The 27,130-nt window shown below is 54.5% G+C and overlaps 11 protein-coding genes across 11 annotated transcripts; 4 read left to right on the top strand and 7 right to left on the bottom strand.

Annotated features, from left to right (window-relative positions):
• Positions 1-1,535: 1,535 nt before the first annotated feature.
• Positions 1,536-1,913, bottom strand: LOC119435147 (histone H2B). The gene has a single exon (XM_037702083.2). The coding sequence runs from the start codon at positions 1,908-1,910 to the stop codon at positions 1,536-1,538; it is 375 nt and encodes a 124-aa protein (XP_037558011.1). The 5' UTR covers positions 1,911-1,913.
• A 253-nt stretch (positions 1,914-2,166) lies between these two features.
• Positions 2,167-2,550, top strand: LOC119435144 (histone H2A). Its single transcript, XM_037702080.2, has one exon. The coding sequence runs from the start codon at positions 2,176-2,178 to the stop codon at positions 2,548-2,550; it is 375 nt and encodes a 124-aa protein (XP_037558008.1). The 5' UTR covers positions 2,167-2,175.
• A 906-nt stretch (positions 2,551-3,456) lies between these two features.
• Positions 3,457-3,983, bottom strand: LOC119435146 (histone H3). The gene has a single exon (XM_037702082.2). It carries the CDS (start codon positions 3,981-3,983, stop codon positions 3,573-3,575), a length of 411 nt encoding a protein of 136 aa, XP_037558010.1. The 3' UTR covers positions 3,457-3,572.
• Positions 3,984-6,601: 2,618 nt separating this feature from the next.
• Positions 6,602-10,986, bottom strand: LOC119435143 (histone H3). The gene is made up of 2 exons (XM_037702078.2): positions 10,656-10,986; positions 6,602-6,941 (listed from the first exon to the last, which is right to left on the bottom strand). Exons 1-2 carry the CDS (start codon positions 10,984-10,986, stop codon positions 6,616-6,618), a joined length of 657 nt encoding a protein of 218 aa, XP_037558006.1. The 3' UTR covers positions 6,602-6,615.
• Positions 8,545-8,922, bottom strand: LOC119435139 (histone H2B). The gene has a single exon (XM_037702074.2). The coding sequence runs from the start codon at positions 8,917-8,919 to the stop codon at positions 8,545-8,547; it is 375 nt and encodes a 124-aa protein (XP_037558002.1). The 5' UTR covers positions 8,920-8,922.
• On the top strand, positions 9,176-9,559 carry LOC125941858 (histone H2A-like). The gene has a single exon (XM_049659720.1). The coding sequence runs from the start codon at positions 9,185-9,187 to the stop codon at positions 9,557-9,559; it is 375 nt and encodes a 124-aa protein (XP_049515677.1). The 5' UTR covers positions 9,176-9,184.
• A 2,616-nt stretch (positions 10,987-13,602) lies between the features above and the next one.
• Positions 13,603-21,431, bottom strand: LOC119435142 (uncharacterized). Its single transcript, XM_037702077.2, has 3 exons — positions 20,622-21,431; positions 17,649-18,008; positions 13,603-13,942 (listed from the first exon to the last, which is right to left on the bottom strand). The coding sequence occupies exons 1-3, from the start codon at positions 21,049-21,051 to the stop codon at positions 13,617-13,619; spliced, it is 1,116 nt and encodes a 371-aa protein (XP_037558005.2). The 5' UTR covers positions 21,052-21,431; the 3' UTR covers positions 13,603-13,616.
• Positions 15,551-15,928, bottom strand: LOC119435140 (histone H2B). The gene has a single exon (XM_037702075.2). The coding sequence runs from the start codon at positions 15,923-15,925 to the stop codon at positions 15,551-15,553; it is 375 nt and encodes a 124-aa protein (XP_037558003.1). The 5' UTR covers positions 15,926-15,928.
• On the top strand, positions 16,191-16,565 carry LOC125941857 (histone H2A-like). Its single transcript, XM_049659719.1, has one exon. It carries the CDS (start codon positions 16,191-16,193, stop codon positions 16,563-16,565), a length of 375 nt encoding a protein of 124 aa, XP_049515676.1.
• Positions 21,432-22,533: 1,102 nt separating the features above from the next.
• LOC119435141 (histone H2B) lies at positions 22,534-22,911 on the bottom strand. Its single transcript, XM_037702076.2, has one exon. The coding sequence runs from the start codon at positions 22,906-22,908 to the stop codon at positions 22,534-22,536; it is 375 nt and encodes a 124-aa protein (XP_037558004.1). The 5' UTR covers positions 22,909-22,911.
• Positions 22,912-23,119: 208 nt separating this feature from the next.
• LOC119435145 (uncharacterized) lies at positions 23,120-25,051 on the top strand. Its single transcript, XM_037702081.1, has one exon. The coding sequence runs from the start codon at positions 23,120-23,122 to the stop codon at positions 25,049-25,051; it is 1,932 nt and encodes a 643-aa protein (XP_037558009.1).
• The last annotated feature ends 2,079 nt before the right edge of the window (positions 25,052-27,130 follow it).

The raw sequence follows: 27,130 nt of genomic DNA, 5'->3' as shown, positions 1-27,130 counted from the left end.
CCGCCGCCGGAGGAAGGGGGGCGAGGAGGAAAGCAAGCGGCGCGCGCCCATTGGCTCACCGGCGCCGCCGCTTCTCTTCGCGAGTGTGTCGCTGGTGGACGCACTGAGCCCTCTATTGACCACGCGCGGAGTGAAATTGAAATAAATGGCTTCAGCAAAAAACAAAACAATCGTGCACTTGCACATAACACTGCAACGCAGGCCTATTGTGCCCTAATTTTATTTTTTGTTGCTGCAGTTAGTGACTTTTGTTCCTTCAAAGATGAATTAACAAAATTAAAAACGCCTCGCCCTGCATTCGCAACGACAAAACGAACAATCCAACAACTCGTGGTGCTAGGTTGCGCCCGCTGCTCGAGTTCCACCTCCCCGGAAGAAAAAAAAAAAAAAAAAAAGCTTCCTTGCATTCTCGTTTTAATTACTCGTTGCATGCATCTTTACCACGACTACGCTTGCATTATAACCTTCGTAGCTGCTGGAAAGCACGGCGCGAGCACGACTTCAAGCTGAGCCGCGCGACCATCGTTCACTTGGTCACGAATCGCTAAACAGCCAGCACTCGTGATCGGTTCGCCTTAGGCGTTTTAAATTTTGCGCTTAGGCTGCGTCCCCTTGTGGCAACACGACCGTCAAATTTCGTCGTCATAGCTTGCGTAATCTCCCAGATAACGGCAGCCGAAATAGCCAAACACGCCCGCGTGGTTCCAATCCAGCATTCTGGGGGACGGAAGAGGGCGAGGATACAGAGCTCCGACCTCCTCCTCCTCTCGGCCATTGCCGCCGGCGCCCAGCGCGTCTCCTCCACGGAGAGACAGTTATCGCGCTGCACTTAATCACAAACTTTTTTACCCTTTAAACGGCCATAGCAGTTTGCGGAAAGCGCGCGCAGCATTTTGCTAATATTACTTGAAGTTTCTCGCTATCAGTGTTCCTCTAGCTAGGACATTTCTTGCACCTGTCAAGCGATTTGCGCAGCCCAGTCCCTGCTACACCGCTCACATCTAAACATGACACTGCCCTTGCAGGAGGCTTTTAATTCAGCACTCCAGCCTCGAGGACAGTCGTATGCGTGTCAACCGCCGCCAAGAGTACGTTCTCGTAGACGCAATTGCTTTTCGCAAACGTACAGGCGAGCGAGCCCCAAGACCGCGTCGGATAAGAAAAAAAAAAAAAAGAGAGAGAGAGAGGACAAGAAGCTGCGTTGTAATAATTACACTACACTACGCTCGGCTCGCATAAGGCAAAACTATCGACCGACGCAGCGTTACAACACGCATTCCGTCGTTCGCACTAGTAGGAACGCGCATTATGCATGCTCGTGTGCCTGTTGTTGTGCTCAGTGCATGTTGTTATGTTTTTTTCTACTACTAAGAGGCGCGCTGTCGGAAAGCGCACGCAACACGTAAACAAAACAAGAGGGAAAACGGACGGAATCGTCGCGAGATTCTCGCTACATCCCAATGCCAATGCAGACACTTTGGGTGGCTCTGACAAGAGCCGTTGGGTGTTGGCTGGGCGGTCGAGCGCTCGGTCGCCTACTTGGAGCTGGTGTACTTGGTGACGGCTTTGGTGCCCTCGGACACGGCGTGCTTGGCCAGCTCGCCCGGCAGCAGCAGACGCACGGCAGTCTGGATCTCCCGGCTCGTGATGGTCGAGCGCTTGTTGTAGTGAGCCAGACGGGACGACTCGGCGGCGATGCGCTCGAAGATGTCGTTCACGAAGCTGTTCATGATGGACATGGCCTTGCTGGAGACTCCAGTGTCGGGGTGCACCTGCTTCAGCACCTTGTAGATGTAGATGGAGAAGCTCTCCTTCCTGCGGCGCTTCTTCTTCTTCTTGTCGGTGGCGCGCACATTCTTCTGCGCCTTGCCGGCCTTCTTCACGGCCTTACCGCTCGGCTGGGGAGGCATAGCGATGCGATGCGATCAGGCGAGCGAGCGAGATCGGACTACGCGCGTCGCCGCGTTACGCCGGCCTTTTATTTGGGGGAGGGGTGTTCACGCGACCCGCGGAAGCCGCGCGCGCCATTGGTCCGCGCGGCTTCTCGCCCTCTCCCGCGCTCCCCTGAGCGTGGTCGCGGCGGCCGGAACCTGCACAACCACGCACACATCGTTGAGAGATCGCGAGAGTAGCACATTAGTTGTCGTCTCTCGTCTCATCAGCAGCAGCATCACCATGTCCGGACGTGGCAAAGGAGGCAAGGCAAAGGGCAAGAGCAAGACCCGTTCCAGCCGTGCGGGTCTCCAGTTCCCCGTGGGCCGCATCCACCGTCTCCTGCGCAAGGGAAACTACGCTGAGCGCGTCGGAGCGGGCGCTCCCGTCTACCTCGCGGCCGTCCTCGAGTACCTGGCTGCCGAAGTGCTCGAGCTCGCCGGCAACGCGGCTCGCGACAACAAGAAGACCAGGATCATCCCCCGCCACCTGCAGCTGGCCATCCGCAACGACGAGGAGCTGAACAAGCTGCTCTCCGGCGTTACCATCGCGCAGGGCGGCGTGTTGCCCAACATCCAAGCCGTGCTTCTGCCCAAGAAGACCGAGAAGAAGGCGTAAGCGAGCTGCTCTCCCTCCATCAAGCCGGAGTTGCAGGCTCGTCCTCGCACGACAACCCAACGGTCCTTGTCAGGACCACCCAAAATGCGTGTGACGGCAGGGTGTTGCTTTGCAATCCCGTTCTCCGCACCCGTTTCCCTCTGTTTGAATTTTTCTTTCTAAACGACCGCAATCGTGGCTCGGTGAGATTGCTGCTAGAATCTCTCGCTGCACGTAATTAATTGGCCAGCATTCGCCGGCGCTATCAATTGCCTCGGGAGGAGCAAGAAAGAAAGACGAACGCGAGCCGGCCCTTATGATTGCGCCACATACACAGACTTTGCTCGAATAAACGTGGACAAGCGAGTGATGCACACATCGCTAGACGAACGAATAGCCGTCAATTGGGCGTGTGCTAAACACGTCCATGATGGAAAAAGCGCTACTGAAACGGAGACTTTCCCATTGATATATCGAACACGTTAAACTGTGCTTCATTTTTTTTTTTTTTTTTTTTTTTTTTCAGCGATATTGGCCTCGTGATGAGCTACAGAGAGATACTATAGTTGCAAAGGGTGAAAGATACGCTTAAAGTGCAGCGCGATAGCTGTCTCTCAACACGTTCATTCTGCATATACGAACGCCGTAAAGGAAGGGGAAAAAAAAAAAAATGCTATTTTTCCTCTTGCTAGTAGTGGTTTTTCCATCGCGAACTGCACGAAAGCTTGCACGCAACATCTGCTGTCGTTGTAATTTTGTTTTCGAGCACGAAACAACTAGCACAGGCACTTTATTTTGATTCGTGCTCGGTCAGTACTCACCACTTGCGTATCGTGCGAAGCACCACCTCGCCTCCTCAGCATATGTATATATCCCATCCAGCCGAGAGCACACACAGACAGACCACACCGAGAGGGGTACGGTTCGGAGTACGTGGTCTCGCGTATTCCCGTAGCCGAAGCAGACATGTAGGTGGTCCTGAGAAGGACCGTTTTGTGTTGCTTGCCTGACGCAAGGCTGCGCGGTGCAGACAGCGGTCGAACTTAGGCACGCTCGCCACGGATGCGGCGGGCCAGCTGGATGTCCTTGGGCATGATGGTAACGCGCTTGGCATGGATGGCGCACAGGTTGGTGTCCTCGAAGAGACCGACCAGGTAGGCCTCGCTAGCCTCCTGAAGAGCCATCACAGCCGAGCTCTGGAATCGCAGGTCGGTCTTGAAGTCCTGCGCGATTTCCCTCACCAGGCGCTGGAACGGCAGCTTGCGGATCAGCAGCTCGGTCGACTTCTGGTAACGACGGATTTCACGCAGGGCCACGGTGCCCGGCCTATAACGATGCGGCTTCTTGACACCGCCGGTGGCAGGTGCACTCTTGCGAGCAGCCTTGGTGGCAAGCTGCTTACGCGGAGCCTTCCCGCCGGTACTCTTGCGGGCGGTTTGCTTTGTCCTGGCCATAGCGGAAGAAGGAGACGGGAGCGTCCAAACTCGTCGACTGCCGGAGTGAGACTGCTGGCCCCTGCGCACAGCGCGGTCGTGCTTCCCCTCAGTGCTCTTCCCCTCTCCAACTCACCCGCCGCCGATTGGCCAACGCCAGCGCAGCCGTGTCCGTACGCGGGGCGGCGCGCACGCCGGCGTTCGCCAGGATGCTGGAAGCCAGCCGTTTTCGCGCGTCCGCGTTGTTCGCGGCTACGCAGAGCGCATGTCGAGGCAATTGAATTGCATTTAAACATGACAGCATGCTGCGCCGTTCTCTTTCGTTTCAGCCAACACCACAATCACCGCCATACCGGCACGCATCGCGAAGTGGCACCACCTGATGTGAGACCGCACCATTACTGCTGGCGGCGGTCACCTCAGCACCCACCTCGCGATCCCGGCACATGGCGACAACTGCGGGCGACGCAAAACGCGCGTGAAACGTGTGAGCAACGTCCGCTGCATTGATGTGAATCGCGACGACTCCACGATACCTTCTGGGAAGCCAACTTCATCTTTTCTGGTCGCGAAGTCGCCAGCAAGCTATCTCGCACGTACACGCTCGCTAGCGCACTTTCCCATGTACATATATCTGAACACCACACTTCGCATATACTTAGGCAGGTGTGTAACGCGCGTTAACAGACTGCGACAGCTGATTCGGCCTTCAAAAGCTACGCACAGCCAATACCACGCAGGGCCCTTACACAATCATTCACCGTGCTATCAACGAGTGCTTTGCGGCCCGCGTCGAGAGGCAGTTACGGCGCTGCACTTTTCTCTTCTCTTCCTTTTCAAAACCACTCACACACACGGCGGCCGCCGCTCTCAGACAACCCCCCAATCTTACGAATCCGGAAGCCCTCGCTATGCTGCACCTAATAACCGCACGCTTTTTCTTTTACTTTCAGGTAATGCCTGTTGACGCCGCATTGTTGTTTGTATTTCTTCCACATGACACCAACAATCGTCATAACCACACCGTGCTTCAGACAGCACCTACATTGTTTCTTCGTTATTCCCACGGGCTAGCTTTCTCTGGTTCATTCCCGCTCCCCGGAACGAGTTCACCGCAGGAGCAATGGCACTCCTGCCGACTTATTTCGGTAAAGCTCAGCTCTGCGGCTGGCGGAAAAATCGCTCTTCTCGGCAGCTACTGCGCAGTGGCCGGATCAGCGGGAGTTTCTTTATTTATGCCCTAATTTTAATTACAATCGTTGTTGAAAAGTCAAATGCACAGGAGGGAAACCCTTCAATCTTCCTACCTCCGTAATTCAGCGATAGAAATGGAAAAGGCAATTCCGCAAATATCAATACAACTAAAGCGAACACAATTCAAGTACACCTCAGTAAACTATACTGCTCACGTGCGTGCATCACTTTTTGCAAACAAAGCAACAGTTTCTCACATAGCGTGCAAATTTATGTATCACATTTCTCCTCTTTACATGTGTTGTTTGTTCTCTTTGTGTAGTTTAGACGATTGCGGTATGGCTTTCAGCTACTGAGTTGTGTAATGTTCGCTTACTTAGTTTTGTGCATTACATTCCACGCACTCCATGAAATATCTGCTCCCTTAAGTGCCTTCCGCTCTCTCTCTCTCTCTCATGCGACAAGTTTCGTTCACATGAGCCGAGTGGTTGCATCGTAAAATATTTTTATTGCGTGCTACATGTATTTGAATGGGCAAGTCAGAGTTGGCTCCCCGGAAGCTTCACGAACGCCGAGTGTGACCGCATTCAGAAAGACACAATAAGGGGGACACAATTATTGAACAACTGCCGCGTTTCATCAAAACAATGCGCATGTATGCCACTGCCTTGTGTAATTTAATTTGTCTACCCCTTGAGCCATGGCCTCATTTTCCTATACTCGTCACAGCGCGATTGGCCAGCACGACCACGAACACCGACGCACGAGAAAACAACGGGTGCTAGTGAAAATAATAAAACGAAAGTGAGTCTGCTTCGCGCGACCCTTTTTGTGCCTCGATATACGCACCTACCTAGCTAGCTAGTAAATTTACCCTTTGGTTTCACACGTCAGTCGCACGGTGCTGATTCCCCGCCGCCCATCGGACTCTATAGGATGCAATGGAATGTGGAACAGGCCAGCATCTGAGATTTTAGCGCTGCAAAATGACCTCTTTATTATTATTATTATTATCTTATTTTGTTCCCCCCCCCCCCCCCCCATCGCCATTCCACTGCGGCTGCCTCATTCAGTCCCAATCAAACACGACAGCGGTGCTGCACCAACGAACAGCACGTCGCAGTAGCACAGCGTTGAAATTTTAGCAATGCGGCACTTAGTAGCGAGCGCAAACGCATGTAGCAAAAAGCTCGCCTTACGCTACCACCTACTGTGAATAAACGCGGTTGCGCTCGCTCACCTGACCAAATTCACCGCGCGTCTCGCGCACGGCTGCTGGGCACGCTCCATAACCGATCACAAGAAAATGGAATGCAAAGAGGGAAAACGGATCAGGAGATCGCGAATCCTGCGGATCACTGCCGAAGCATCAAGTGGGTAGCCCTGAAGAGGGCTGTTGGGTTCTTCACAGGAGTTCGGTGCGCTGCTGGCAAACGACGCCGGGCACGTGTGCAGCTGCTTAGCCTCCGAAACCGTAGAGGGTGCGGCCCTGGCGCTTCAGAGCGTACACGACGTCCATGGCTGTGACGGTCTTGCGCTTGGCGTGCTCAGTGTAGGTGACGGCATCCCGGATCACGTTCTCGAGGAACACCTTGAGGACACCGCGCGTCTCCTCGTAGATCAGGCCAGAGATGCGCTTGACACCACCACGGCGAGCGAGACGACGGATGGCAGGCTTGGTGATGCCCTGGATGTTGTCACGCAAGACCTTGCGATGACGCTTGGCGCCACCCTTGCCGAGCCCCTTGCCGCCCTTGCCACGTCCAGACATTTCGGCTGTTGCTGCTGCTTCGGAGCGAGTCAGGAAAGCGAATGCCGTGTTCCCGGGCGCGCGCGGCCCAACTCGGCTTCGCCGCCGCCGGAGGAAGGGGGGCGAGGAGGAAAGCAAGCGGCGCGCGCCCATTGGCTCACCGGCGCCGCCGCTTCTCTTCGCGAGTGTGTCGCTGGTGGACGCACTGAGCCCTCTATTGACCACGCGCGGAGTGAAATTGAAATAAATGGCTTCAGCAAAAAACAAAACAATCGTGCACTTGCACATAACACTGCAACGCAGGCCTATTGTGCCCTAATTTTATTTTTTGTTGCTGCAGTTAGTGACTTTTGTTCCTTCAAAGATGAATTAACAAAATTAAAAACGCCTCGCCCTGCATTCGCAACGACAAAACGAACAATCCAACAACTCGTGGTGCTAGGTTGCGCCCGCTGCTCGAGTTCCACCTCCCCGGAAGAAAAAAAAAAAAAAAAAAAAGCTTCCTTGCATTCTCGTTTTAATTACTCGTTGCATGCATCTTTACCACGACTACGCTTGCATTATAACCTTCGTAGCTGCTGGAAAGCACGGCGCGAGCACGACTTCAAGCTGAGCCGCGCGACCATCGTTCACTTGGTCACGAATCGCTAAACAGCCAGCACTCGTGATCGGTTCGCCTTAGGCGTTTTAAATTTTGCGCTTAGGCTGCGTCCCCTTGTGGCAACACGACCGTCAAATTTCGTCGTCATAGCTTGCGTAATCTCCCAGATAACGGCAGCCGAAATAGCCAAACACGCCCGCGTGGTTCCAATCCAGCATTCTGGGGGACGGAAGAGGGCGAGGATACAGAGCTCCGACCTCCTCCTCCTCTCGGCCATTGCCGCCGGCGCCCAGCGCGTCTCCTCCACGGAGAGACAGTTATCGCGCTGCACTTAATCACAAACTTTTTTACCCTTTAAACGGCCATAGCAGTTTGCGGAAAGCGCGCGCAGCATTTTGCTAATATTACTTGAAGTTTCTCGCTATCAGTGTTCCTCTAGCTAGGACATTTCTTGCACCTGTCAAGCGATTTGCGCAGCCCAGTCCCTGCTACACCGCTCACATCTAAACATGACACTGCCCTTGCAGGAGGCTTTTAATTCAGCACTCCAGCCTCGAGGACAGTCGTATGCGTGTCAACCGCCGCCAAGAGTACGTTCTCGTAGACGCAATTGCTTTTCGCAAACGTACAGGCGAGCGAGCCCCAAGACCGCGTCGGATAAGAAAAAAAAAAAAAAGAGAGAGAGAGAGGACAAGAAGCTGCGTTGTAATAATTACACTACACTACGCTCGGCTCGCATAAGGCAAAACTATCGACCGACGCAGCGTTACAACACGCATTCCGTCGTTCGCACTAGTAGGAACGCGCATTATGCATGCTCGTGTGCCTGTTGTTGTGCTCAGTGCATGTTGTTATGTTTTTTTCTACTACTAAGAGGCGCGCTGTCGGAAAGCGCACGCAACACGTAAACAAAACAAGAGGGAAAACGGACGGAATCGTCGCGAGATTCTCGCTACATCCCAATGCCAATGCAGACACTTTGGGTGGCTCTGACAAGAGCCGTTGGGTGTTGGCTGGGCGGTCGAGCGCTCGGTCGCCTACTTGGAGCTGGTGTACTTGGTGACGGCTTTGGTGCCCTCGGACACGGCGTGCTTGGCCAGCTCGCCCGGCAGCAGCAGACGCACGGCAGTCTGGATCTCCCGGCTCGTGATGGTCGAGCGCTTGTTGTAGTGAGCCAGACGGGACGACTCGGCGGCGATGCGCTCGAAGATGTCGTTCACGAAGCTGTTCATGATGGACATGGCCTTGCTGGAGACTCCAGTGTCGGGGTGCACCTGCTTCAGCACCTTGTAGATGTAGATGGAGAAGCTCTCCTTCCTGCGGCGCTTCTTCTTCTTCTTGTCGGTGGCGCGCACATTCTTCTGCGCCTTGCCGGCCTTCTTCACGGCCTTACCGCTCGGCTGGGGAGGCATAGCGATGCGATGCGATCAGGCGAGCGAGCGAGATCGGACTACGCGCGTCGCCGCGTTACGCCGGCCTTTTATTTGGGGGAGGGGTGTTCACGCGACCCGCGGAAGCCGCGCGCGCCATTGGTCCGCGCGGCTTCTCGCCCTCTCCCGCGCTCCCCTGAGCGTGGTCGCGGCGGCCGGAACCTGCACAACCACGCACACATCGTTGAGAGATCGCGAGAGTAGCACATTAGTTGTCGTCTCTCGTCTCATCAGCAGCAGCATCACCATGTCCGGACGTGGCAAAGGAGGCAAGGCAAAGGGCAAGAGCAAGACCCGTTCCAGCCGTGCGGGTCTCCAGTTCCCCGTGGGCCGCATCCACCGTCTCCTGCGCAAGGGAAACTACGCTGAGCGCGTCGGAGCGGGCGCTCCCGTCTACCTCGCGGCCGTCCTCGAGTACCTGGCTGCCGAAGTGCTCGAGCTCGCCGGCAACGCGGCTCGCGACAACAAGAAGACCAGGATCATCCCCCGCCACCTGCAGCTGGCCATCCGCAACGACGAGGAGCTGAACAAGCTGCTCTCCGGCGTTACCATCGCGCAGGGCGGCGTGTTGCCCAACATCCAAGCCGTGCTTCTGCCCAAGAAGACCGAGAAGAAGGCGTAAGCGAGCTGCTCTCCCTCCATCAAGCCGGAGTTGCAGGCTCGTCCTCGCACGACAACCCAACGGTCCTTGTCAGGACCACCCAAAATGCGTGTGACGGCAGGGTGTTGCTTTGCAATCCCGTTCTCCGCACCCGTTTCCCTCTGTTTGAATTTTTCTTTCTAAACGACCGCAATCGTGGCTCGGTGAGATTGCTGCTAGAATCTCTCGCTGCACGTAATTAATTGGCCAGCATTCGCCGGCGCTATCAATTGCCTCGGGAGGAGCAAGAAAGAAAGACGAACGCGAGCCGGCCCTTATGATTGCGCCACATACACAGACTTTGCTCGAATAAACGTGGACAAGCGAGTGATGCACACATCGCTAGACGAACGAATAGCCGTCAATTGGGCGTGTGCTAAACACGTCCATGATGGAAAAAGCGCTACTGAAACGGAGACTTTCCCATTGATATATCGAACACGTTAAACTGTGCTTCATTTTTTTTTTTTTTTTTTTTTCAGCGATATTGGCCTCGTGATGAGCTACAGAGAGATACTATAGTTGCAAAGGGTGAAAGATACGCTTAAAGTGCAGCGCGATAGCTGTCTCTCAACACGTTCATTCTGCATATACGAACGCCGTAAAGGAAGGGGAAAAAAAAAAAATGCTATTTTTCCTCTTGCTAGTAGTGGTTTTTCCATCGCGAACTGCACGAAAGCTTGCACGCAACATCTGCTGTCGTTGTAATTTTGTTTTCGAGCACGAAACAACTAGCACAGGCACTTTATTTTGATTCGTGCTCGGTCAGTACTCACCACTTGCGTATCGTGCGAAGCACCACCTCGCCTCCTCAGCATATGTATATATCCCATCCAGCCGAGAGCACACACAGACAGACCACACCGAGAGGGGTACGGTTCGGAGTACGTGGTCTCGCGTATTCCCGTAGCCGAAGCAGACATGTAGGTGGTCCTGAGAAGGACCGTTTTGTGTTGCTTGCCTGACGCAAGGCTGCGCGGTGCAGACAGCGGTCGAACTTAGGCACGCTCGCCACGGATGCGGCGGGCCAGCTGGATGTCCTTGGGCATGATGGTAACGCGCTTGGCATGGATGGCGCACAGGTTGGTGTCCTCGAAGAGACCGACCAGGTAGGCCTCGCTAGCCTCCTGAAGAGCCATCACAGCCGAGCTCTGGAATCGCAGGTCGGTCTTGAAGTCCTGCGCGATTTCCCTCACCAGGCGCTGGAACGGCAGCTTGCGGATCAGCAGCTCGGTCGACTTCTGGTAACGACGGATTTCACGCAGGGCCACGGTGCCCGGCCTATAACGATGCGGCTTCTTGACACCGCCGGTGGCAGGTGCACTCTTGCGAGCAGCCTTGGTGGCAAGCTGCTTACGCGGAGCCTTCCCGCCGGTACTCTTGCGGGCGGTTTGCTTTGTCCTGGCCATAGCGGAAGAAGGAGACGGGAGCGTCCAAACTCGTCGACTGCCGGAGTGAGACTGCTGGCCCCTGCGCACAGCGCGGTCGTGCTTCCCCTCAGTGCTCTTCCCCTCTCCAACTCACCCGCCGCCGATTGGCCAACGCCAGCGCAGCCGTGTCCGTACGCGGGGCGGCGCGCACGCCGGCGTTCGCCAGGATGCTGGAAGCCAGCCGTTTTCGCGCGTCCGCGTTGTTCGCGGCTACGCAGAGCGCATGTCGAGGCAATTGAATTGCATTTAAACATGACAGCATGCTGCGCCGTTCTCTTTCGTTTCAGCCAACACCACAATCACCGCCATACCGGCACGCATCGCGAAGTGGCACCACCTGATGTGAGACCGCACCATTACTGCTGGCGGCGGTCACCTCAGCACCCACCTCGCGATCCCGGCACATGGCGACAACTGCGGGCGACGCAAAACGCGCGTGAAACGTGTGAGCAACGTCCGCTGCATTGATGTGAATCGCGACGACTCCACGATACCTTCTGGGAAGCCAACTTCATCTTTTCTGGTCGCGAAGTCGCCAGCAAGCTATCTCGCACGTACACGCTCGCTAGCGCACTTTCCCATGTACATATATCTGAACACCACACTTCGCATATACTTAGGCAGGTGTGTAACGCGCGTTAACAGACTGCGACAGCTGATTCGGCCTTCAAAAGCTACGCACAGCCAATACCACGCAGGGCCCTTACACAATCATTCACCGTGCTATCAACGAGTGCTTTGCGGCCCGCGTCGAGAGGCAGTTACGGCGCTGCACTTTTCTCTTCTCTTCCTTTTCAAAACCACTCACACACACGGCGGCCGCCGCTCTCAGACAACCCCCCAATCTTACGAATCCGGAAGCCCTCGCTATGCTGCACCTAATAACCGCACGCTTTTTCTTTTACTTTCAGGTAATGCCTGTTGACGCCGCATTGTTGTTTGTATTTCTTCCACATGACACCAACAATCGTCATAACCACACCGTGCTTCAGACAGCACCTACATTGTTTCTTCGTTATTCCCACGGGCTAGCTTTCTCTGGTTCATTCCCGCTCCCCGGAACGAGTTCACCGCAGGAGCAATGGCACTCCTGCCGACTTATTTCGGTAAAGCTCAGCTCTGCGGCTGGCGGAAAAATCGCTCTTCTCGGCAGCTACTGCGCAGTGGCCGGATCAGCGGGAGTTTCTTTATTTATGCCCTAATTTTAATTACAATCGTTGTTGAAAAGTCAAATGCACAGGAGGGAAACCCTTCAATCTTCCTACCTCCGTAATTCAGCGATAGAAATGGAAAAGGCAATTCCGCAAATATCAATACAACTAAAGCGAACACAATTCAAGTACACCTCAGTAAACTATACTGCTCACGTGCGTGCATCACTTTTTGCAAACAAAGCAACAGTTTCTCACATAGCGTGCAAATTTATGTATCACATTTCTCCTCTTTACATGTGTTGTTTGTTCTCTTTGTGTAGTTTAGACGATTGCGGTATGGCTTTCAGCTACTGAGTTGTGTAATGTTCGCTTACTTAGTTTTGTGCATTACATTCCACGCACTCCATGAAATATCTGCTCCCTTAAGTGCCTTCCGCTCTCTCTCTCTCTCTCATGCGACAAGTTTCGTTCACATGAGCCGAGTGGTTGCATCGTAAAATATTTTTATTGCGTGCTACATGTATTTGAATGGGCAAGTCAGAGTTGGCTCCCCGGAAGCTTCACGAACGCCGAGTGTGACCGCATTCAGAAAGACACAATAAGGGGGACACAATTATTGAACAACTGCCGCGTTTCATCAAAACAATGCGCATGTATGCCACTGCCTTGTGTAATTTAATTTGTCTACCCCTTGAGCCATGGCCTCATTTTCCTATACTCGTCACAGCGCGATTGGCCAGCACGACCACGAACACCGACGCACGAGAAAACAACGGGTGCTAGTGAAAATAATAAAACGAAAGTGAGTCTGCTTCGCGCGACCCTTTTTGTGCCTCGATATACGCACCTACCTAGCTAGCTAGTAAATTTACCCTTTGGTTTCACACGTCAGTCGCACGGTGCTGATTCCCCGCCGCCCATCGGACTCTATAGGATGCAATGGAATGTGGAACAGGCCAGCATCTGAGATTTTAGCGCTGCAAAATGACCTCTTTATTATTATTATTATTATCTTATTTTGTTCCCCCCCCCCCCCCCATCGCCATTCCACTGCGGCTGCCTCATTCAGTCCCAATCAAACACGACAGCGGTGCTGCACCAACGAACAGCACGTCGCAGTAGCACAGCGTTGAAATTTTAGCAATGCGGCACTTAGTAGCGAGCGCAAACGCATGTAGCAAAAAGCTCGCCTTACGCTACCACCTACTGTGAATAAACGCGGTTGCGCTCGCTCACCTGACCAAATTCACCGCGCGTCTCGCGCACGGCTGCTGGGCACGCTCCATAACCGATCACAAGAAAATGGAATGCAAAGAGGGAAAACGGATCAGGAGATCGCGAATCCTGCGGATCACTGCCGAAGCATCAAGTGGGTAGCCCTGAAGAGGGCTGTTGGGTTCTTCACAGGAGTTCGGTGCGCTGCTGGCAAACGACGCCGGGCACGTGTGCAGCTGCTTAGCCTCCGAAACCGTAGAGGGTGCGGCCCTGGCGCTTCAGAGCGTACACGACGTCCATGGCTGTGACGGTCTTGCGCTTGGCGTGCTCAGTGTAGGTGACGGCATCCCGGATCACGTTCTCGAGGAACACCTTGAGGACACCGCGCGTCTCCTCGTAGATCAGGCCAGAGATGCGCTTGACACCACCACGGCGAGCGAGACGACGGATGGCAGGCTTGGTGATGCCCTGGATGTTGTCACGCAAGACCTTGCGATGACGCTTGGCGCCACCCTTGCCGAGCCCCTTGCCGCCCTTGCCACGTCCAGACATTTCGGCTGTTGCTGCTGCTTCGGAGCGAGTCAGGAAAGCGAATGCCGTGTTCCCGGGGCGCGCGCGGCCCAACTCGGCTTCGCCGCCGCCGGAGGAAGGGGGGCGAGGAGGAAAGCAAGCGGCGCGCGCCCATTGGCTCACCGGCGCCGCCGCTTCTCTTCGCGAGTGTGTCGCTGGTGGACGCACTGAGCCCTCTATTGACCACGCGCGGAGTGAAATTGAAATAAATGGCTTCAGCAAAAAACAAAACAATCGTGCACTTGCACATAACACTGCAACGCAGGCCTATTGTGCCCTAATTTTATTTTTTGTTGCTGCAGTTAGTGACTTTTGTTCCTTCAAAGATGAATTAACAAAATTAAAAACGCCTCGCCCTGCATTCGCAACGACAAAACGAACAATCCAACAACTCGTGGTGCTAGGTTGCGCCCGCTGCTCGAGTTCCACCTCCCCGGAAGAAAAAAAAAAAAAAAAAAAAAGCTTCCTTGCATTCTCGTTTTAATTACTCGTTGCATGCATCTTTACCACGACTACGCTTGCATTATAACCTTCGTAGCTGCTGGAAAGCACGGCGCGAGCACGACTTCAAGCTGAGCCGCGCGACCATCGTTCACTTGGTCACGAATCGCTAAACAGCCAGCACTCGTGATCGGTTCGCCTTAGGCGTTTTAAATTTTGCGCTTAGGCTGCGTCCCCTTGTGGCAACACGACCGTCAAATTTCGTCGTCATAGCTTGCGTAATCTCCCAGATAACGGCAGCCGAAATAGCCAAACACGCCCGCGTGGTTCCAATCCAGCATTCTGGGGGACGGAAGAGGGCGAGGATACAGAGCTCCGACCTCCTCCTCCTCTCGGCCATTGCCGCCGGCGCGCAGCGCGTCTCCTCCACGGAGAGACAGTTATCGCGCTGCACTTAATCACAAACTTTTTTACCCTTTAAACGGCCATAGCAGTTTGCGGAAAGCGCGCGCAGCATTTTGCTAATATTACTTGAAGTTTCTCCTAATCAGTGTTCCTCTAGCTAGGACATTTCTTGCACCTGTCAAGCGATTTGCCGCAGCCCAGTCCCTGCTACACCGCTCACATCTAAACATGACACTGCCCTTGCAGGAGGCTTTGAATTCAGCACTCCAGCCTCGAGGACAGTCGTATGCGTGTCAACCGCCGCCAAGAGTACGTTCTCGTAGACGCAATTGCTTTTCGCAAACGTACAGGCGAGCGAGCCGCAAGACCGCGTCGGATAAGAAAAAAAAAAAAAAAAGAGAGAGAGAGAGGACAAGAAGCTGCGTTGTAATAATTACACTACACTACGCTCGGCTCGCATAAGGCAAAACTATCGACCGACGCAGCGTTACAACACGCATTCCGTCGTTCGCACTAGTAGGAACGCGCATTATGCATGCTCGTGTGCCTGTTGTTGTGCTCAGTGCATGTTGTTATGTTTTTTTCTACTACTAAGAGGCGCGCTGTCGGAAAGCGCACGCAACACGTAAACAAAACAAGAGGGAAAACGGACGGAATCGTCGCGAGATTCTCGCTACATCCCAATGCCAATGCAGACACTTTGGGTGGCTCTGACAAGAGCCGTTGGGTGTTGGCTGGGCGGTCGAGCGCTCGGTCGCCTACTTGGAGCTGGTGTACTTGGTGACGGCTTTGGTGCCCTCGGACACGGCGTGCTTGGCCAGCTCGCCCGGCAGCAGCAGACGCACGGCAGTCTGGATCTCCCGGCTCGTGATGGTCGAGCGCTTGTTGTAGTGAGCCAGACGGGACGACTCGGCGGCGATGCGCTCGAAGATGTCGTTCACGAAGCTGTTCATGATGGACATGGCCTTGCTGGAGACTCCAGTGTCGGGGTGCACCTGCTTCAGCACCTTGTAGATGTAGATGGAGAAGCTCTCCTTCCTGCGGCGCTTCTTCTTCTTCTTGTCGGTGGCGCGCACATTCTTCTGCGCCTTGCCGGCCTTCTTCACGGCCTTACCGCTCGGCTGGGGAGGCATAGCGATGCGATGCGATCAGGCGAGCGAGCGAGATCGGACTACGCGCGTCGCCGCGTTACGCCGGCCTTTTATTTGGGGGAGGGGTGTTCACGCGACCCGCGGAAGCCGCGCGCGCCATTGGTCCGCGCGGCTTCTCGCCCTCTCCCGCGCTCCCCTGAGCGTGGTCGCGGCGGCCGGAACCTGCACAACCACGCACACATCGTTGAGAGATCGCGAGAGTAGCACATTAGTTGTCGTCTCTCGTCTCATCAGCAGCAGCATCACCATGTCCGGACGTGGCAAAGGAGGCAAGGCAAAGGGCAAGAGCAAGACCCGTTCCAGCCGTGCGGGTCTCCAGTTCCCCGTGGGCCGTATCCACCGTCTCCTGCGCAAGGGAAACTACGCTGAGCGCGTCGGAGCGGGCGCTCCCGTCTACCTCGCGGCCGTCCTCGAGTACCTGGCTGCCGAAGTGCTCGAGCTCGCCGGCAACGCGGCTCGCGACAACAAGAAGACCAGGATCATCCCCCGCCACCTGCAGCTGGCCATCCGCAACGACGAGGAGCTGAACAAGCTGCTCTCCGGCGTTACCATCGCGCAGGGCGGCGTGTTGCCCAACATCCAAGCCGTGCTTCTGCCCAAGAAGACCGAGAAGAAGGCGTAAGCGAGCTGCTCTCCCTCCATCAAGCCGGAGTTGCAGGCTCGTCCTCGCACGACAACCCAACGGTCCTTGTCAGGACCACCCAAAATGCGTGTGACGGCAGGGTGTTGCTTTGCAATCCCGTTCTCCGCACCCGTTTCCCTCTGTTTGAATTTTTCTTTCTAAACGACCGCAATCGTGGCTCGGTGAGATTGCTGCTAGAATCTCTCGCTGCACGTAATTAATTGGCCAGCATTCGCCGGCGCTATCAATTGCCTCGGGAGGAGCAAGAAAGAAAGACGAACGCGAGCCGGCCCTTATGATTGCGCCACATACACAGACTTTGCTCGAATAAACGTGGACAAGCGAGTGATGCACACATCGCTAGACGAACGAATAGCCGTCAATTGGGCGTGTGCTAAACTGGAAAAAGCGCTACTGAAACGGAGACTTTCCCATTGATATATCGAACACGTTAAACTGTGCTTCTTCATTTTTTTTTTTTTTTTTTCAGCGATATTGGCCTCGTGATGAGCTACAGAGAGATACTATAGTTGCAAAGGGTGAAAGATACGCTTAAAGTGCAGCGCGATAGCTGTCTCTCAACACGTTCATTCTGCATATACGAACGCCGTAAAGGAAGGGGAAAAAAAAAAATGCAATTTTTCCTCTTGCTAGTAGTGGTTTTTCCATCGCGAACTGCACGAAAGCTTGCACGCAACATCTGCTGTCGTTGTAATTTTGTTTTCGAGCACGAAACAACTAGCACAGGCACTTTATTTTGATTCGTGCTCGGTCAGTACTCACCACTTGCGTATCGTGCGAAGCACCACCTCGCCTCCTCAGCATATGTATATATCCCATCCAGCCGAGCACACACAGACAGACCACACCGAGAGGGGTACGGTTCGGAGTACGTGGTCTCGCGTATTCCCGTAGCCGAAGCAGACATGTAGGTGGTCCTGAGAAGGACCGTTTTGTGTTGCTTGCCTGACGCAAGGCTGCGCGGTGCAGACAGCGGTCGAACTTAGGCACGCTCGCCACGGATGCGGCGGGCCAGCTGGATGTCCTTGGGCATGATGGTAACGCGCTTGGCATGGATGGCGCACAGGTTGGTGTCCTCGAAGAGACCGACCAGGTAGGCCTCGCTAGCCTCCTGAAGAGCCATCACAGCCGAGCTCTGGAATCGCAGGTCGGTCTTGAAGTCCTGCGCGATTTCCCTCACCAGGCGCTGGAACGGCAGCTTGCGGATCAGCAGCTCGGTCGACTTCTGGTAACGACGGATTTCACGCAGGGCCACGGTGCCCGGCCTATAACGATGCGGCTTCTTGACACCGCCGGTGGCAGGTGCACTCTTGCGAGCAGCCTTGGTGGCAAGCTGCTTACGCGGAGCCTTCCCGCCGGTACTCTTGCGGGCGGTTTGCTTTGTCCTGGCCATAGCGGAAGAAGGAGACGGGAGCGTCCAAACTCGTCGACTGCCGGAGTGAGACTGCTGGCCCCTGCGCACAGCGCGGTCGTGCTTCCCCTCAGTGCTCTTCCCCTCTCCAACTCACCCGCCGCCGATTGGCCAACGCCAGCGCAGCCGTGTCCGTACGCGGGGCGGCGCGCACGCCGGCGTTCGCCAGGATGCTGGAAGCCAGCCGTTTTCGCGCGTCCGCGTTGTTCGCGGCTACGCAGAGCGCATGTCGAGGCAATTGAATTGCATTTAAACATGACAGCATGCTGCGCCGTTCTCTTTCGTTTCAGCCAACACCACAATCACCGCCATACCGGCACGCATCGCGAAGTGGCACCACCTGATGTGAGACCGCACCATTACTGCTGGCGGCGGTCACCTCAGCACCCACCTCGCGATCCCGGCACATGGCGACAACTGCGGGCGACGCAAAACGCGCGTGAAACGTGTGAGCAACGTCCGCTGCATTGATGTGAATCGCGACGACTCCACGATACCTTCTGGGAAGCCAACTTCATCTTTTCTGGTCGCGAAGTCGCCAGCAAGCTATCTCGCACGTACACGCTCGCTAGCGCACTTTCCCATGTACATATATCTGAACACCACACTTCGCATATACTTAGGCAGGTGTGTAACGCGCGTTAACAGACTGCGACAGCTGATTCGGCCTTCAAAAGCTACGCACAGCCAATACCACGCAGGGCCCTTACACAATCATTCACCGTGCTATCAACGAGTGCTTTGCGGCCCGCGTCGAGAGGCAGTTACGGCGCTGCACTTTTCTCTTCTCTTCCTTTTCAAAACCACTCACACACACGGCGGCCGCCGCTCTCAGACAACCCCCCAATCTTACGAATCCGGAAGCCCTCGCTATGCTGCACCTAATAACCGCACGCTTTTTTTTTTACTTTCAGGTAATGCCTGTTGACGCCGCATTGTTGTTTGTATTTCTTCCACATGACACCAACAATCGTCATAACCACACCGTGCTTCAGACAGCACCTACATTGTTTCTTCGTTATTCCCACGGGCTAGCTTTCTCTGGTTCATTCCCGCTCCCCGGAACGAGTTCACCGCAGGAGCAATGGCACTCCTGCCGACTTATTTCGGTAAAGCTCAGCTCTGCGGCTGGCGGAAAAATCGCTCTTCTCGGCAGCTACTGCGCAGTGGCCGGATCAGCGGGAGTTTCTTTATTTATGCCCTAATTTTAATTACAATCGTTGTTGAAAAGTCAAATGCACAGGAGGGAAACCCTTCAATCTTCCTACCTCCGTAATTCAGCGATAGAAATGGAAAAGGCAATTCCGCAAATATCAATACAACTAAAGCGAACACAATTCAAGTACACCTCAGTAAACTATACTGCTCACGTGCGTGCATCACTTTTTGCAAACAAAGCAACAGTTTCTCACATAGCGTGCAAATTTATGTATCACATTTCTCCTCTTTACATGTGTTGTTTGTTCTCTTTGTGTAGTTTAGACGATTGCGGTATGGCTTTCAGCTACTGAGTTGTGTAATGTTCGCTTACTTAGTTTTGTGCATTACATTCCACGCACTCCATGAAATATCTGCTCCCTTAAGTGCCTTCCGCTCTCTCTCTCTCTCTCATGCGACAAGTTTCGTTCACATGAGCCGAGTGGTTGCATCGTAAAATATTTTTATTGCGTGCTACATGTATTTGAATGGGCAAGTCAGAGTTGGCTCCCCGGAAGCTTCACGAACGCCGAGTGTGACCGCATTCAGAAAGACACAATAAGGGGGACACAATTATTGAACAACTGCCGCGTTTCATCAAAACAATGCGCATGTATGCCACTGCCTTGTGTAATTTAATTTGTCTACCCCTTGAGCCATGGCCTCATTTTCCTATACTCGTCACAGCGCGATTGGCCAGCACGACCACGAACACCGACGCACGAGAAAACAACGGGTGCTAGTGAAAATAATAAAACGAAAGTGAGTCTGCTTCGCGCGACCCTTTTTGTGCCTCGATATACGCACCTACCTAGCTAGCTAGTAAATTTACCCTTTGGTTTCACACGTCAGTCGCACCGCGCTGATTCCCCGCCGCCCATCGGACTCTATAGGATGCAATGGAATGTGGAACAGGCCAGCATCTGAGATTTTAGCGCTGCAAAATGACCTCTTTATTATTATTATTATTATCTTATTTTGTTCCCCCCCCCCCCCATCGCCATTCCACTGCGGCTGCCTCATTCAGTCCCAATCAAACACGACAGCGGTGCTGCACCAACGAACAGCACGTCGCAGTAGCACAGCGTTGAAATTTTAGCAATGCGGCACTTAGTAGCGAGCGCAAACGCATGTAGCAAAAAGCTCGCCTTACGCTACCACCTACTGTGAATAAACGCGGTTGCGCTCGCTCACCTGACCAAATTCACCGCGCGTCTCGCGCACGGCTGCTGGGCACGCTCCATAACCGATCACAAGAAAATGGAATGCAAAGAGGGAAAACGGATCAGGAGATCGCGAATCCTGCGGATCACTGCCGAAGCATCAAGTGGGTAGCCCTGAAGAGGGCTGTTGGGTTCTTCACAGGAGTTCGGTGCGCTGCTGGCAAACGACGCCGGGCACGTGTGCAGCTGCTTAGCCTCCGAAACCGTAGAGGGTGCGGCCCTGGCGCTTCAGAGCGTACACGACGTCCATGGCTGTGACGGTCTTGCGCTTGGCGTGCTCAGTGTAGGTGACGGCATCCCGGATCACGTTCTCGAGGAACACCTTGAGGACACCGCGCGTCTCCTCGTAGATCAGGCCAGAGATGCGCTTGACACCACCACGGCGAGCGAGACGACGGATGGCAGGCTTGGTGATGCCCTGGATGTTGTCACGCAAGACCTTGCGATGACGCTTGGCGCCACCCTTGCCGAGCCCCTTGCCGCCCTTGCCACGTCCAGACATTTCGGCTGTTGCTGCTGCTTCGGAGCGAGTCAGGAAAGCGAATGCCGTGTTCCGGGGCGCGCGCGGCCCAACTCGGCTTCGCCGCCGCCGGAGAAAGGGGGGCGAGGAGGAAAGCAAGCGGCGCGCGCCCATTGGCTCACCGGCGCCGCCGCTTCTCTTCGCGAGTGTGTCGCTGGTGGACGCACTGAGCCCTCTATTGACCACGCGCGGAGTGAAATTGAAATAAATGGCTTCAGCAAAACAAAACAATCGTGCACTTGCACATAACACTGCAACGCAGGCCTATTGTGCCCTAATTTTATTTTTTGTTGCTGCAGTTAGTGACTTTTGTTCCTTCAAAGATGAATTAACAAAATTAAAAACGCCTCGCCCTGCATTCGCAACGACAAAACGAACAATCCAACAACTCGTGGTGCTAGGTTGCGCCCGCTGCTCGAGTTCCACCTCCCCGGAAGAAAAAAAAAAAAAAAAAAAGCTTCCTTGCATTCTCGTTTTAATTACTCGTTGCATGCATCTTTACCACGACTACGCTTGCATTATAACCTTCGTAGCTGCTGGAAAGCACGGCGCGAGCACGACTTCAAGCTGAGCCGCGCGACCATCGTTCACTTGGTCACGAATCGCTAAACAGCCAGCACTCGTGATCGGTTCGCCTTAGGCGTTTTAAATTTTGCGCTTAGGCTGCGTCCCCTTGTGGCAACACGACCGTCAAATTTCGTCGTCATAGCTTGCGTAATCTCCCAGATAACGGCAGCCGAAATAGCCAAACACGCCCGCGTGGTTCCAATCCAGCATTCTGGGGGACGGAAGAGGGCGAGGATACAGAGCTCCGACCTCCTCCTCCTCTCGGCCATTGCCGCCGGCGCGCAGCGCGTCTCCTCCACGGAGAGACAGTTATCGCGCTGCACTTAATCACAAACTTTTTTACCCTTTAAACGGCCATAGCAGTTTGCGGAAAGCGCGCGCAGCATTTTGCTAATATTACTTGAAGTTTCTCCTAATCAGTGTTCCTCTAGCTAGGACATTTCTTGCACCTGTCAAGCGATTTCCGCAGCCCAGTCCCTGCTACACCGCTCACATCTAAACATGACACTGCCCTTGCAGGAGGCTTTGAATTCAGCACTCCAGCCTCGAGGACAGTCGTATGCGTGTCAACCGCCGCCAAGAGTACGTTCTCGTAGACGCAATTGCTTTTCGCAAACGTACAGGCGAGCGAGCCGCAAGACCGCGTCGGATAAGAAAAAAAAAAAAAAAAAAGAGAGAGAGGACAAGAAGCTGCGTTGTAATAATTACACTACACTACGCTCGGCTCGCATAAGGCAAAACTATCGACCGACGCAGCGTTACAACACGCATTCCGTCGTTCGCACTAGTAGGAACGCGCATTATGCATGCTCGTGTGCCTGTTGTTGTGCTCAGTGCATGTTGTTATGTTTTTTTCTACTACTAAGAGGCGCGCTGTCGGAAAGCGCACGCAACACGTAAACAAAACAAGAGGGAAAACGGACGGAATCGTCGCGAGATTCTCGCTACATCCCAATGCCAATGCAGACACTTTGGGTGGCTCTGACAAGAGCCGTTGGGTGTTGGCTGGGCGGTCGAGCGCTCGGTCGCCTACTTGGAGCTGGTGTACTTGGTGACGGCTTTGGTGCCCTCGGACACGGCGTGCTTGGCCAGCTCGCCCGGCAGCAGCAGACGCACGGCAGTCTGGATCTCCCGGCTCGTGATGGTCGAGCGCTTGTTGTAGTGAGCCAGACGGGACGACTCGGCGGCGATGCGCTCGAAGATGTCGTTCACGAAGCTGTTCATGATGGACATGGCCTTGCTGGAGACTCCAGTGTCGGGGTGCACCTGCTTCAGCACCTTGTAGATGTAGATGGAGAAGCTCTCCTTCCTGCGGCGCTTCTTCTTCTTCTTGTCGGTGGCGCGCACATTCTTCTGCGCCTTGCCGGCCTTCTTCACGGCCTTACCGCTCGGCTGGGGAGGCATAGCGATGCGATGCGATCAGGCGAGCGAGCGAGATCGGACTACGCGCGTCGCCGCGTTACGCCGGCCTTTTATTTGGGGGAGGGGTGTTCACGCGACCCGCGGAAGCCGCGCGCGCCATTGGTCCGCGCGGCTTCTCGCCCTCTCCCGCGCTCCCCTGAGCGTGGTCGCGGCGGCCGGAAGTGCATTTGACTCACTGCCCCATGCAACCATCATGTCGGCTGTACGCGCCCTTGGCGTTGAGGGCAGACTCCTCGCCTACATACGAGCCTTCCTCAGTGACAGGACATCTGCTGTCCGTGTCGGCCAGGCCATCAGCTCCCCCCGTCCTGTGACGTGCGGCGTGCCACAGGGGAGTGTCCTCAGCCCATTCCTCTTTAACCTCGCGCTTGCGCCCATCAGCGAGTGCGTGCGAAACAGTGGGCACCTTCCTGTGCGCGCCGTGATTTACGCGGACGACGTGGCACTATTCGTCCGTGGCCCTCCTTCGGCCATGGCGGAGATGCGTCGAAACCTCCAGGCGGCTGTTGATGCGGTTGGCCAATTCCTCCGTGCCATTGGCCTCCGCCTGTCGGCGACCAAATCGGAGGCCCTCATGGTCCACCCCCGCGCCACCGCCCGCCTCCACACTGGCCGCATAATCATCGATGGCGTCTCCCTTCCATGGCGACCCATCGTCCGCTACCTGGGGCTCACTATCGATCACCGCCTGACCTGGTCCCCCGCTGTGAAGCGACTCCGTGCCGTTATGCGCCGTGTCGAGGCCGCTGTGCGTGCTCTACTCGCGCGAGGTGATGGCTGCCCCCCCTCCTTCGCGGCGGGTATGTACAATGCGGTTGCCCTCTCCTGTGTCTTGTACGCGCTGCCGCTATGTGACCTGCGACCATCTCAGTGGCGGCACATCGATATCGACCAACGACGTGTCCTCCGAATGTGCCATGGCCTGCCCCGAACATCCCGTGTTGCTGAGACCCTCGCAGAAACCGGCGCCTGGCCCGTCTCCCTCACAGCCGATCTCCGCGCCCTCGGCCACATCGAGCGCCTCTCTCGTGCCCCGGGTGCCGGCCCCATCCTGTCCTGCCTGCGCGAACTCCCTAAATCTCGCGTGGGGAAGCTCCTCGAGCTTTACGATAGCATTGTGGTTGACGCCCCTGCCACCCCTGCAGACTGGCCCCCACCAAACAAGCGAGTTCCTTTGCGCGTGTGCCTCGACTTGCCGGGCGTCCGCTCCAAGCACCGCACGCCTCACTGCGCCATCGTTCAGGAGGCTGCTGCACGTATCCAGGACGACCTGGTGGGGAGGGCTCACCTCTACACAGACGGTTCTGTTCGTCAGGACGGCTCCGCCGCCGCCGCCTGTGTAGTGCCCCACCTTGACATCGCCAGACAGTGCCGCCTCTCTTATCGCGCCTCCTCCACCACAGCTGAGCTTGTCGGGCTCCACCTGGCAGCCGACATTCTTGAAGAGTTGCCATTCCTAAACAGGGTGGCAATTCTTAGCGACTCTAGGGCCGCTCTCCACCAGCTTCTCCTCGACGAGCGTGCCCCACTCCTGGCGCAACGAGTAGCCTGCAGACTCCACGCACTGCAGCAACAGGGGTGCGATCTCTGTCTCCAGTGGATACCTTCCCATGTCGGTATTGCCGGAAACGAGTCCGCAGACGACCTCGCGAAGCGCGCCCACGAGCCCGCCGTGCCTCTCTCGCTGCGCGTCAACTCGTTTGACACCGCGCGCCGAAATATCAGACGGGAACTTGCCCTGCGACACCCCGACAGCCGCGTCGCACAAGAGCGCCCGCCACGCCTTCTCCCGGAATCCGGTTTGACGAGAAGAGAGCGCGCCTTTCTCCTCGCCCTCCGGACCGGTTCCGTCTGGCCTGCCGAGCGAAAACATCGCCTCCGCGGAGCCCCCTCGCCTCTCTGCCAAGACTGCGGCGCTACAGAAACGCTGCAGCATCTCCTCTGCGAGTGCCCTGCATTCTTCACGGCGCGCGCCACCCTCGCCCGCATTTACCGTGCGCACGGCCTCCCATGTTCTTCACCACACGAAATTCTGCACCCCTCGGGCTGCTCTTCAAGTCACCTGAAGCTGTACCGTGCCCTCCTGAGCTTCGTTGACGACACCGGGCTCACTGACCGTGTCTAAACCTTGACCTCCCTTTTCCCGCGCCTCCGGCGCCTCGGATGCTGCTGCTGCTCCCTCTGCGATCTTTCTCTCCTCTAATCTCTCAATCCCACTTCCCCTCTGTGCAACGCGGTTGAGGTGTCCTCTATTGAGAGACAGTTATCGCGTTGCACTTAACCCAACTTTTCACCCCTTTCCACAACAACAATCTCCACCGACGCGCGACAGGCCGTGGGGGAGGGGGGGGGGAAGGGAGGCGACGTTTAGCTGCGGCACCCAGTGCTTATTATTGCGATAGCAATTATATGGACACTCAAAAGCAGATTTCTGCCGTCGGCGTCGCCGTCGCCGTCGCCGTCGCCGTCGCCGTGAGGTTCCGTATGACGTCAATGGAGATGAAATCGTCGCCGCGCGCCGAACGCTGTATGTGCGAGTGAAAGGGCGCGAGGGACGCGCGCTTTCACGGGGAGTGATCGCACGGCGGAGAACAAACGCGCGTGCTGCGCTGTGCTCCCTTAAGGGCTGCAGAAGTAGGCGTCTCTTTCCTCCTCTACAATCACCATATATGTAGAGTAAACGTACCTTCTTCCGACGCGCGAGAGGCCGTGGGGGAGGGGAGGGAGGGGGAGGGAAAGGAGGCGACGTTTAGCTGCGGCACCAAGTGTCTATTTATATCAGAGGCTCCGGCAACAGTCACCAACGCCGCACGCATTTTGAGCGAACGCGGGCAAAACGCCGACGGCGTCGACAACAGTTCTGCGTGTTGCCGATGCTGCTGCATGTCCAAGTTTATACAGATGATAAAGCTAATATCATTACTCCGTATAGCTCTCGACAAGTTTGCTATCGCAATTGATGCTTCGCCTTTCAGGTGAAACTGCGACAACTTTTTTTTGTGTGAGATGAAATTTTCACACTGTGCAAGCGTCATAAATTTCGATTTACTCTTTGAAACGCTACGATGGTGTAATTTATAAAGTACGCAGGGCCTTTGTGAGAGCTAAACCTGATGTAGGTCCCCAAATGTATATTCTATATTTTGGAGCTTCCAAAAACAAAAGGTCTTGCAGCGAAGAGTCAAACGAAACTTTGCGCAAGCCCGCATAACCTTCTGGTTACTAAATCAGCATTTTAGTGCGAAATACTCTCCGCTGGGAGGTGTTTTGCTATTTAAGTGCGTAGCTTGGCTTCTTCAAGTAACGGGTACGGACTTTCGTGTTGATTTCCGAGGCGCCCAAGGTGAAAATATATTATGAATGCAGATCTAGACGTGATATTATATGAACAATGCAGGCATTCAAGACTAAAACATTCAGCATTTGGTTCAGTGTTGGAACATTCAACAAACTGGTGGCATCTAATCCAATGACAGTTGTTTCTTGCATTACAATTCTGTTGTATGGTTTACTCGGCGATATTTTCGTTGGCAATTTCTAAGCTTTCAAGAGATGGGGTCTACATCTGTTTCCCCAATGTGTGTTGCCCTACTTTCATTGCATAACTCATCTCGATTGGCACAGGTATATGCATATCGTATTTGTTGTTTTCTGTTTCCTCCCACCTATATAACACTTTCTAATAAAATCCTCCATAAAGTATCTGTCTTTTTAAGTAATGTTCACAAGATATTTAAATGTTTGTTTTATTTATCTAAATGTACTGTAATGCTGCTCGCTATTTTATTGACTTAGATAATAAGAGCGTCGTCATCTTTGTCGGCCGTAAGAAAGGAACCATGCCGAATAATAACAATGTTGATGAAATCCTTAATATATTTTGTACCTGCAACGGTCTCTGCAGTTCTTATAGTCAGTAAAGTTGTTGTGTCGTAATACATTCAAAAACGCCATCCTGTGTGCTCTTAGAACAAGCACATCCATCTAGCATACCCATACGGCCAGTGTACTTTACAAATTATACGTGCATTCATTTTCTTGCGATGCTGTAAATATGTACATTATATGGAATACTAGGCATTTATCGTTTACGCCATTCTTTTCTAAACGTTCCACCCAAACCTGAGCTTCGAGAAGCATATGCAATGCTTGACAAAAGATTAAGAACTGGCATGTAGCAGCACCTGCTACGTTCAGCACTTTT

The sequence above is a fragment of the Dermacentor silvarum genome, unplaced genomic scaffold (assembly GCF_013339745.2).
Source record: "Dermacentor silvarum isolate Dsil-2018 unplaced genomic scaffold, BIME_Dsil_1.4 Seq480, whole genome shotgun sequence".
Taxonomy (NCBI): Eukaryota; Metazoa; Arthropoda; class Arachnida; order Ixodida; family Ixodidae; genus Dermacentor; species Dermacentor silvarum.
Note: the sequence above shows the minus strand (reverse complement) of the source record. Positions and strands in the feature narration are given on the sequence as shown.